Source organism: Littorina saxatilis, unplaced genomic scaffold, assembly GCF_037325665.1.
Source record: "Littorina saxatilis isolate snail1 unplaced genomic scaffold, US_GU_Lsax_2.0 scaffold_1434, whole genome shotgun sequence".
Classification (NCBI taxonomy): domain Eukaryota; kingdom Metazoa; phylum Mollusca; class Gastropoda; order Littorinimorpha; family Littorinidae; genus Littorina; species Littorina saxatilis.
The window spans coordinates 7,957-20,000 of NW_027128961.1; the positions used below are offsets into that span (position 1 = coordinate 7,957).

The 12,044-nt window shown below is 42.2% G+C and overlaps 1 protein-coding gene across 1 annotated transcript in view; it reads left to right on the top strand.

Annotated features, from left to right (window-relative positions):
- Positions 1-815: 815 nt before the first annotated feature.
- LOC138957262 (collagen alpha-6(VI) chain-like) overlaps positions 816-12,044 on the top strand; it is a gene marked incomplete at both ends in the record, with an annotated part of 19,357 nt that continues 8,128 nt past the window's right edge. Inside the window, 5 exon segments of the mRNA XM_070328406.1 lie at positions 816-1,144; positions 1,652-1,913; positions 2,489-2,676; positions 3,360-3,727; positions 4,241-4,400. Coding sequence (XP_070184507.1) covers positions 816-1,144; positions 1,652-1,913; positions 2,489-2,676; positions 3,360-3,727; positions 4,241-4,400 — 1,307 coding nt within the window.

Consider the following 12,044-nt stretch of genomic DNA (forward strand, 5'->3'; position numbering starts at 1 on the left):
GGCATGTTCTCGGGTTTTACCCCGACTTTAGATGAGATACACAAGTGTATGCGTGTTTAGGTGGTATCAGCCAACTGCACTTACGCAGAATTACCAAGGTCTGTTACGTGCCACTGTGATGACACGGGGGTGGGACATGGCTTCTGTCTCTGGGTCTGCGCATAATGTTGACCGGTGTCCGTCCCGGCCCGGATTCGAACCCGCGACCCTAGGATCACAAGTCCAGTACTCTACCACCTGGGCTGACCGGGCCCAAATGTGCATGTGCATTTTTTTCTCAAATCTTTAAAGGTACTGAACTTGTCAAATCCAAGTGCACGGAGCCCCTGGGGCTTTTAGTCATACCTCAGGCAGCTATCCGTTAGAACTACCAAGTTTCATTGACTTGCACCCAAAGAGTCAAGAACTGCGATTTCTTTACGAATTAATTTCGTACTCGGACCCGGCTGGTCTTGACCTATTTTTGGATCTAAATTTAGATCAGGTAGATCACCACATCATGCACAAAAAGACACGTCACTAGCAAACTATGTCAGACGTCATCATGAGTGTATGTAAAACAAAATGGAGGCCGGAATCACTCAGTTGAATCGAACTCCGACCAAACACCACGTATTAACTAGGTTAATTTATGCACTCGCGTGAACAAGAAACTGTCGAGCTTCACAGATGTCGTCGTTGGGTAGTTTTGGGTTTGTTTTACTACCATAGGAGGATTTTTGAACTGTAAATGCACTCAGCTGCAACAAAAACGCAAAACGAAGGCTGTGAGCCGCACTGTGCCTTTAAACATTTTGTTTTCTTCTGTGTTGCAGGTTGCAAAGACAACCCGGCGGACATCTACTTTCTTCTGGACTGTTCTTCGTCTGTGTGGATCGTGGACTACGACAAGCAACTGGAGTTCGTCGTGTCGCTTGTCAACCATTTCCATATCGACCCGAACGCCACCCGGGTCGGGCTGGGTATCTTCTCCGACGATTTTCGCCCTGTCATTGACATCGGGGGCTACCCGGATAAGGACACCCTGATCAGAGCCATCAGAGCCACACCATACCTGAGCGGCAACACGTACACTGATAAAGGTCTGCGCGGTCTGAGGACCCAAGGGTTCCGGTCTGGCGTCGTGAGACCTAATGTTACTAAGGTGAGAAATAGGATTAGACGCGGATTTATGGTATTTTTCCCTTTACATTGTATCCTATTCTATTCTAGTTATTCCATTTCATTGAACGGTAACTAGATAATTGAATTGTGTATGTATTGAAGTGAAGTGGAACCTCAAAACGTTATTGCGTTATGTGTTATTCGTGAATCCATCCGAAAATAAAAACAAATTTCTTAGCAGCTAAACAATTCTTTACACTAGAATTGCACTAATTTTGACCACAAATTTATGCATATATATTCCCAACTTACCTCTTTCCGTCAACAAGCACGTCATGTGGTTACGTTCCTTGAACATGAACATTAAGGAATGACTCGAATTTACAATTCTAAATCATAGCTTTTCGCCGTGATTTTATTTCGGTTACATCACTCTGCCTACGTTCCCTCCGTCGGCAAAGTTTGTAACAAATTTTGCGGCCGTTTTTAACATTTTGAGACACGAATATGACCAAACTGATTACCCCTTCTCTTCTCGTGGCGGCAGATCGGAGTGGTGGTGACGGACGGACGGTCACGACACCGCAGCAACACAGTGGCTGAGGCGACGCTGGCTCGGGAGGAAAACATCTGGCTCTTCGCCATCGGGGTGGGGGACAACGTGGACAAGGAGGAGCTGTCCACCATCGCCTCCCAGCCCAAGGACCAGTTCGTCTTCCACGTGGCGTCCTTCAGCATCCTGGGCACGCTGGCCCACACCCTGGCCATCAGCACGTGCAATCTGCACCAGCCTCAGGCTGACAGCGCAGGTGAGTTATGTTTTTTTAGTATTCAAAGTTATTTGTCAGCTTTAAAGGTCAACATCGGCGCGCGTCAGATGCAGCTGTAGTTTTCGTATTGGCAACGCTAAAATAAGCTTTGCGGCCTTCTTCTATAACAAGGCTTGGTCTTCTCGAGACGGATGTTCGGCTTTATCCTCCCAGCTCAATTCATGGGGTTCATTTTAGAAAACTACTCGTCGGAAATCAGAGAGATGACAGAGAATCTTCGTAAACACTGGACACAAAAAGGAGGTTGTGTGTTACACTCTTTAGTTTCCCATTTGCAAATCTTTTCCTCAAATCCTTACACTCCTTACTTGTGCCTTCATAAGAAACACAGCATGTCCACAGGTATTTGTTGAGACTCGATCTGCTGAACGCTTGTCTTACGAATGCCAGTTTTGTTTGTCGCAGCTTTCTTCACTAAATTAAATATCCAGAATTCTTGTAAGATTGCCATAAGATCACTGCCAAATGCGGTGGTATCCCTCAGATTCAATTTTCTAGCGTGTCATTTTACGTCTAGAGTTGATGAACCCTTTCCTTTCTCTGTGCTGTCACAGTGTGCGGACAGAAGACGAAGGCAGACATCTTGTTCGTGTACAACGGGGCGGCCATGAGTTCTCGCGACGTGGGCAAGGTGCGAGAGTTCACGAGACACGCGGCGGGCGAGTTTAGCATGGCGTCAGGCAACGTCAGGGCGGGCGTCATCTCGGAGGGCTGTCAGGGCGGCGACATCGAGCTGTCACAAGTTGGTTGTTCAAATCTTCAAAGATTATCAAAAGAATAGGGTGGTACAATTATACGAGTGCGTGAAGAAGAAGAAGAAGAACAAGAAGAACAAGAACAAGAACAAGAAGAACAAGAAGAACAAGAAGAACAAGAAGAAGAAGAAGAAGAAGAAGGAGATGCATAAGAACAAGGAGAATGAGAAGGAGAAGAACAAGAACAAGAACAAGAACAATAACAAGATGTAGAAGAACAAGAACAAGAACAAGAACAAGTAGAAGAACAAGAAGAACAAGAAGTAAAAGAAGATGATGATGAAGACAAGACTAGCGTTATCCAGATAGTGTTATTAAACTAAAGTTGAACAATAATCAGCCTTCGAAAAATAAAATTATTTTGTTTATGACATGTACGACTCAAATCAAGAAAGAATGCACTTCACGTCGCTCTTACAATAGAAGGGAAGTAACTGCTTTCATTATTCATCAATCAAGAAGTATTGTTTCCCCTCCGCCTTTCTTTTCGAAGTAGTAATGAAATTAACTGTCGGGAGGAAATGAAGGGCACACACTTTTAACTCTATACTCATTTATTATATGCTTATTATCTGTTTATTTTACTCAATTTGTTGTCATCATCTTTTTGCAATTCATGTTTAAATTACTTTATTATGAACAGCATCACATTATTGCATAACCTTTGCAGTATATCCGGAAAGAGGACTTCGTCAAGGCTTTGGTGAATCAGCCTCAACCCAGTTTGAGCCCCCTGCTCAAAAAGCTTCGTCTCCAAGGTTACGACCCCGCGCGTGGAGGTCGCCGTTTCGCAATGAAGATGGCTGTCGTCTTCGTCGATGACGTCATGACCCCCAGAGATGATGTGTTGTATGAAGCTCTGCTGCTGAAGTATGATGACGTATTGATTCATGTCATGGCGATTGGTACAAACTACGACATGAGTGAGATCAAACAGCTGGCTACGTCACAAACGCACATAACACAGCTGGCGAGCTATGATGATCTGCTGGATGAGAAAATAAGAAAACAGTTCTTGGACAAGTTCTGCGAACGTAAGTACTCAGAGATCTCTTGTCTTTTCACCGGTTTTCAAATACAAAAAATATATTGTTGTTTTCCCAAAGAAATGTGAATGAGAATAAAAGAAAAAACAATCGAAAGGTAACAACAACAGAAGAAAACATTTTGCTGTGTGAGTGGGGTATTTAGTGTCTCTCCTTGAGAAAAAAATTGATTTGCCGAGTAAGGAGGACGGGGGAGGGGGGGGGGGGGGCTTCTGGATTCCAGATCCAGATCCAGCACTGTAATGCTCAACGACTACCTCATTTCAAAATAAATAAGAAGCATCGGGCTATTTTCCCCCACAATTTGGATCAATTTATTGTGAGCCTCAGCTGATGGGCAATATATCACTACATTTGTGATAAATGTACAGAATATTGCTAGATCTTCCTCAAGTTTGTTATGTTAAAACGCCCACAGCATTAAAATCTGCGTATCCTTACTTTGCAAAATGAAAAGGAAGTTTTAACATATTAAATGACGTTTACATTTGATTTTTTGTTGCAGATCTGTGATGTGCTACACCAGGCGACCACTCATTGCAACTAAAAACCACATTTTCATCTTCACCCTCATCAACCGCAATGACATCATCACCCGTCTCGGACACGTCATACACAGCTACACTGACGTCGTCATCAGCACCGGTTCGCGTGGGGATGAACCTGTTGAAGCTACCTATCGGTCCAGTGTTTTTGATAACCTTGCACCTGGTTTCGTTTTCCCAAAGACAATGAAATAAACTGTGGTTGTGAACACCACGTGGCATTCCAAGACACTAGGTTGTGACATAAGATTGCAAGAAACTCAGCATTTACAGCATTTATTTTTCATGCAAACACTTACATCCAGTATTTATTATCAACTTCATGACAAATGCTGTTTTTTGTACTGTTTTACATTTCCGAATTGCATTTTTATTTTTTACTGAAAGAGATGTACCCGTATTGCGGACATTAAGAGATGCACGGTTACAAAGGTTTATTAAAATACTCTTATCTTCGTCAGGTACAAGTTGTCACCCCAAGGTGTAATATCTTAATTGTGCAATGTGTGTTCAAACGCATTTCTAGTCACTGAATATTAATTTCTAAATCTGCATCCAACCCCTCAGCTCCAACCCCCCCCCCCCCCCCCAAAAAAAAAAAAAAAAAAACCATCCCCCGACACCCCAGTCCCACCCCTTCCTTCACCTTCATATTTTCATTATGAAAAAGAACCGGATCAAGGCTACTTAAGTGAATCCTAAGAGAATGTGAAAGCTGTACATATGTTTGACTGACTATTAGGGTTTAACGCCCTCTTAGACCAACTGGTCTATATTGGGACAGGTATTGGTAATACGTTGAAGATATGGTTGATACTTTGATTCGAAAAAGCCCGCTGTGGCTGTCTTCTTCGACACACGGGTTTGTCTCGTCAAAGTATCGAAATACGATCATGATAATCGGAGACGAGAGATGATGCATGCGTGTCTTCGTGTTTTCCAAGACTTGAGACTTTCGCTGTGAACGTGGGATCTTTTTCGTGCGCATGTGTGCACACGGGGGTGTTCGGATACCGAAGAGAGTCTGCACAAAGTTGACTCCGAGAAATAAATCTCTCGCCGAACGTGGCGACCAACTGGCTACAAAGCCAGCGCGCTACCAACTGAGCTACGTCCCCGCCCGACATAATTATGTTTGGTACCATGCAAGGTATAAGTTGAAATGTGCCTTGCTGTTTCATGGTATTTCTTTGTTGTGAATTTCAATATTTATTCTCTGCGTATCGCAGAAAAACTTGTGAAACCATTATATCATTCAGATTGTACATAACAAATATTCCTGTTCCTTTTTAAGGACCAGATGGAGTTATTCAATCGCGAAATGTGACGCGTTTTCTTGTTTGTTTGTTTGTTTGTTTGTTTGTTTGTTTGTTTGTTTGTGCTGCCATTTCAGGTCATGTCATGTTTTGACTATGTTCTACATTTCTTTTTACAGAGTCTATCAAATATTTCATGCCATTCCAGTCTACATGCTTTTGTTACAGTGCGTTTAACATGTTCAGCATTCCATAATGGAAATCTACTTTTTGTACATTTGTTTGTGTATAAATGTTGAAATCCACAACCATGTTTATAATTTAATTGTTCCAGATTGCTCGAACAATGCAAGATGCCTTTCGATATTACGATCTATATGCTCCTGTGTGCATTGTGTGAAGTTTCAAATAAAAAGAATGGATACTGCCAAAGAAAGGTTTAAACAGTGCCCATGTACATTCTGTACCTGTGTACGCAGTCATTGAATAGGTGTGGTGGTGGTGCGTACGAAAGAGAGAGACAGAGACAGAGAGAGATAGTGTGTGTGTGTGTGTGTGTGTGCGTGTGTGTGTGTGTGTGTGTGTGTGTGTGTGTGCGTGTGTGCGTGTGTGTGCGTGCGTACGTGTTTGCGTGCGTGTGTGTGTGAGTGTGGGGGGAGGGGGGCGTGTGTGTGTGTGTGTGTGCGTAGTGCGTGGGTGCGTGCGCGGGCGCGCGCGTGTGTGTGTGTGTGTGTGTGTGTGTGTGTGTGTGTGTGTGTGTGTTGATTGATATGATCATGATAATGATGCCCCCTTTCCCTCCTCGGACAGATATTAACTGTATCATTTAGCTTGACATTTTGAGAAATATTGCGGAGCAATGAAAGATATCACCAGAAAGACGTAGGCGATGTAGGCCTGCATGACATTGCCGAAAATATCACTCATATCATGTAAAACGAAATGAATCGATTTTTTTCCACGAAAAGCAATTATAGTGCAATTAAGTGTCTCATTTAAACCTATGACGTATGATCATGTATTTAGGTTGTTATTTCGTTCAGGTACGCTTTCTGAGAAGCATGATGAAGATTCAACTTAATACGTGGACCTAAACCTCAATTTAAAAACGTCGTCAAAAGCAGCCTGCATGTCTTTGACTTGCTTTCTTAAGAGAAGTAGTTTCTCTTTTTACATTAATTTGTCAAGTTTAGTCTGAACGTTTTCCGATAGACTTTTAATCGAAACGAGAGTGTAGAAATTATTGAGAATCAGTGTTTCACTTGTAGTAACTGCAGAATTCACAGCACAGAAATGATTTAGGTATAAAATGAACGAAGACTGTTTTCTCAACTTACACAATGAAATGATGTAAATATAATTATGTCGTCCTCCCTATTCTCAGTTTGACAATTACCGCACTGTGAGACATCGGGGCTCCAAAAACTTTTCCGAAATTCAGTGTCACACCTACTGAAGTAAAGACAGCTTCGCGTAATATTTTTCAATTGGTGATCATCATGTTTATTGGGTTCCAGTGGTCGAGTATAACCAAACAATTGCAGAGAACGTAATTTTGTTCATACAATTATGTTAAAACATTCTTTTAACTGGGATTTCTCGATACATGAGCTGACATTTTAGTGTTATGATCTATTTGGGCTTATTGCGCTACAGGGAATACGGGTTAGTTTCATACCTAATTTATGCAATGAGAAAGGCCGCTGTATTAGGGTTTAAAAATAACATTTTATGTTTATATTTTGCGCGGGATGCTCATGTTATTTGCTTGGTACTTGTGACACCCCTACTGGAGGACGATATTTTGAATTTGGTCATAAATACGAACCGACAGGCTTAGCAGTATAGTTGGTGGTACTGCTGACAATATATCACGGAAAAACCATCGTGAACTTTCTTTTAAAACCATATTATTGCACTATTAATGGTTCTGTAGAGTGCTGTGGACAAGCATTCTGTATGTCACAACTTTCAGTAAATTTGAGGAAATAGTGGAATTTTTCTTCTGCTTTGACCTTTTAATTTTAAATGTCTGAAATTTGTATCATGCATACTGCCACACTTGCTTAAAATACTCAATCCGCTGGCAATCGGCCTAAGTTCCTGGTTTTGTCAGGACGCAACGCAAAGTACAGTCACCCGTGGCCATTTTTTTTCGAAAATCTGGGTCACATCCGTCTTGTTTGTATCATGCGCGCGTGTTTTCACAAAATCGGCTCAAAACGTATGCTTCTCTGCGGAGAAGGATGTCATAGGCTGTAACTTAAACCATTTTTTTTTTAATTTGCTCCATTTGAAAGTGTCAAAAAACACAAGTTTATTCAAAGAAACACTTTTTTTCAAAAAAGGGCCATAACTGTTGTCTGGTGCACTGATCTTATTTTTAGATCAGTGGTCTGGTGCGACCAAAGGAAGATAATTAACAAATCTAACATGATTTTTTTCAGATAGAGCAATCAATAAGCTTCTATCTCTATCTATATATATATATATATATACGACTTGTGTCTGTCTGTGTGTCTGTCTGTGTGTCTGTCTGTGAGTTCGCGATGCACGGCCAAAGTTCTCGATGGATCTGCTTCAAATTTGGTGGGCATATTCAGGTAGACCCGGGACAGGACACAACCTGGTCGATATTTCAACACGTGCTCTCAGCGCGCAGCGCTGAACCGATTTTGGTTCCACCTCAGCTACCCGGGCCCCCATACCGACACACCAAAGCCGCTACACCACATCACAACGCCAAAGTTCTCGGTGGATCTTTTTCAAATTTGGACACCGTATTCAGCTACACCCCGGACACAATATCATCGATGAGATATTTCAACACGTGCTCTCAGCGCGCAGCGCTGAACCGATTTTGGTTTTTGTGTTCATTTCACCATTACAAGTAACTCTTCCTTATCTTCTCCAGTGTTTTGCGTTTATCTCCCTTCCTTCGTGTGGCTTCAATCCATATTCCCGTTTGTAAGTTACTATTTTTAGAATGTCACTGCGCTGTCCACAACGCTTCCCTTGCACCCGTAAGTTGTTCTTACTGTCAAAGTGAAAAGGTCGAATCAATTTATAGCCACGCGAAAAATACACTGAGGGCCCCAAAGGGTTTAAAATCGTGATCGTGATTGGCGTTTTTTGACTTTTCTGTGACCGTGATTGCCGAAATTTCCATTTCTGTGATCGTGATGGGACTTTGCCCGTGATCCGTGATGACAAAAAAATCAAGTCTCGTGATCGTGATCGTCATTTGTTTTCGTGATCGTGATGGGCATTATTGCAAAGCATTTTATTTTCAACGTACATTTTTCACAGCTGTATCACTCTAGTCTATGATCCTCTATTCGTCAAGGAGCCAATCCCGATTGAAGGGAAGCAACAACACATTCAGAAATATGATTTTGACAGAGATCCAATCAGAAGGCAAATTGCAAAAGTCTGCCAAACTTCATCCAATGGAAGGGCTTCGTGCAAAAGTTTTGAGTGCATTCAGTCAAATTCGAATTCGAAGATCAAAAATGGCGTGCAGCGGTACTGTCATCGAACTTCTGTTATATTTTGTGGATTCAAGCCAGACCAAAGCAGGCGGCGAGAATGCCTTCCTTCTGCGGGTCGGTCTTTCCGAAGACGAAATATCAAGGTATGTTGATCTATGTTGCTCTATGACTGTTCTGAATGAAGGCAAAGATCTTGAAATTTGTTCAAGATCTTTGAGTTTGAGTGAGATCATTGACATTGTCGACATTGCCACGTCCGGCTGTCACTCGCTCAGTGTGACCTCGACTGGCTCGAGATCGAGTCTGCGTGTAGCCAAAACCGAAACTAGAAATGTGTTTTTTCATCCCAGCAACGTGGACACGATTGGCATAGATTCTAATTGTCGCTTCTTTGCATTAAGCTTGGATTTATTTTAGCGCCTGTAAACTTTAATATCAACAATGGGTTAAATTCAGAAACAATGGCGGGGAGACGTGTCAGTTTGGGTCATTTGATCCTCATGTCAAAGACGATCAAAGTCATGTTCGTTGGGGATTTTGTCAGGCATGCTACTTTTCCGGTAATTGCCGGAAATCCGATAAAGCCGTTTTCAAAATCCGGTAAAGTCACATTTATTCCGGTAAAGTTGAAAAATTTCCGCAAAAACGATCCGTGTGAATATCGCGCAACGCGACCGGGCGCCGGTCTGAATGAAGCCAGCGCACAGTTGTGTTGTTTTCACCAGTTTGGAGGTGTGCTGAATGGTGGTGGGGGGAGGCTAAAATGGGATTTTTAACAAGATCGCAACACTATTACAGCCCTGAAAATGATGCCCAGAATGCACCAGATTGCATAGATTTTAACCGTTTTCAGAAAGAAAAAAAATCGGGGGGGCATGCCCCCGGACCCCCGTAGTTGGCTCGCCTGCTTCGCAGGCTCAGGCTTGTGGCTTCGCCACTGGCACTGCGCGCTTCTTTCAGGTAAAACCATTTTTGGCCTGTAGCATTCCTGTTTGTTTTTCAAGGCCATGAAACCAGGCGATGGTGTACCTCAAATTGTATGGCAAAGTTGAAAATAAAGAACCCATTACACATACATGTACTTTAATTTCAATCCACCCAATAGTTTTTGAGAAAATGGGTTTACAAGATTTAGCTCTGGAAATGTGAAATTGTGCAAGTATATATTCATGTGTGTGAGTGAGGGTGTGGGAGTTGAATGTGTATGAGTGGGGAGAGAGAGAGAGAGAGAGAGAGAGAGAGAGAGAGAGAGAGAGAGAGAGAGAGAGAGAGAGAGAGAGAGAGAGAGAGAGAGAGAGAGAGAGAGAGAGAGAGAGAGAGAGAGAGAACAATGAAAACAACATTCTTGTTACTGATTACAAATCATGATATGTATTTCTATGTGTGTATGAAAGAGAATTCAACAAATAATAATAAGAAAGTGCAACAGTTCTCACTTTGTGTTGAATAAACAATAGATCCAGAGGAGCGAATTACTGTGTGGTTGTGTTTACTTTGACACGTGCTTTCTGTACCTGAAACTTTTACCGTGACCGTGATTTGCCACTGGTGTTCGTGATCGTGAAAACAAAAATCAAGGTAACTGTGATCGTGAAAGCTAAAATTTCCCTTCCCGTGATCGTGATGATACCCCCCCTTTGGGGCCCTCTACACTCTCACCTATCTCTATACATTTATAGATATAGATATACATATATATATGCGGCTTCTCTGTGTGTGTGTGTGTTTGTGTGTGTGTGTGGGCAAAAACCTGTGTATTGTAGAGTTCTGTTTGTGATGTGGTCTAGCGGCTTTTGTCCGTCTGTATGTTCTGGCATTTGAGAAGCCACAGCAGATAATATAGGGCTAAGAAATAAGCTCTAAAATTCTCAATCCCGTTTGACAGGACTTCGCCTTCAAAGGTGATTGTGGTGAACCGCCACGCTGTCTGTCTCTGTCTCGCGATTCACCCCGGCGAATTCACCATTCCCAGTAACTCTTCCTTATCTTCTCCAGTGTTTTGCGCCTTCGTGTGGCTTCAATCCATATTCCCGTTTGTAAGTTACTATTTTTAGAATGTCACTGCGCTGTCCAGAACGCTTCCCTTGCACCCGTAAGTTGTTCTTACTGTCAAAGTGAAAAGGTCGAATCAATTTATAGCCACGCGAAAAATACACTGTCACCTATCTCTATATATTTATAGATATAGATATACATATAGGTGTTGTAACTATAGACGCTTGGTCTGTGCACCTTGAAGAAGGCCTGCGGGCCGAAAATTTGGATTTAAAAAGATGCGACATTCTGGCTTGGTTTTGGACTTTTTATTGTGTTGTTTATAGATATACATATATATATACGGCTTCTCTATGTGTGTGTGTGTTTGTGTGTGTGGGCAAAAACCTGTGTATTGTAGAGTTCCGTTTGTGATGTGGTCTAGCGGCTTTTGTCTGTATGTTCTGGCATTTGAGAAGCCACAACAGATAATATAGGGCTAAGAAATAAGCTCTAAAATTCTCAAACCCGTTTGACAGGACTTCGCCTTCAAAGGTGATTGTGGTGAACCGCCACGCTGTCTGTCTCTGTCTCGCGATTCACCCCGGCGAAGCCGGGTATTCCTCTAGTTACATTAATATATACTATGCCGTGACTTGTGTATGTTATGAACATATTTATATCACTTGTTTGAAATGAAAGGCAAAATTCTCAATAATTATTAAACGTGCTTTCTTGCGTTCGTGCGTGCCTGCGTGCGTGCGTGAGTATGTATGTGTGGGTTTTTTTTAAATTATTGACCGACAATTAGTCATTTCACTTCGAAAGACTGTGAGCGTCCGTTGTACATTCCTAAAACGTCTGTTTGAGGTCACCTCTGACGTTCCCATTTGAAATGTTTAGCTGGACATCACACGCGTGCCCGAAATTATGAGAGAAGGTCACCCGTGTATTCGTTTGCTGAAGAAAGATTATGCGTGTTCAGGACGTTTGCCAAAAGGTTCAGAACAAAAATAGATCTTTTTTTTTTTAAATAACTCTTT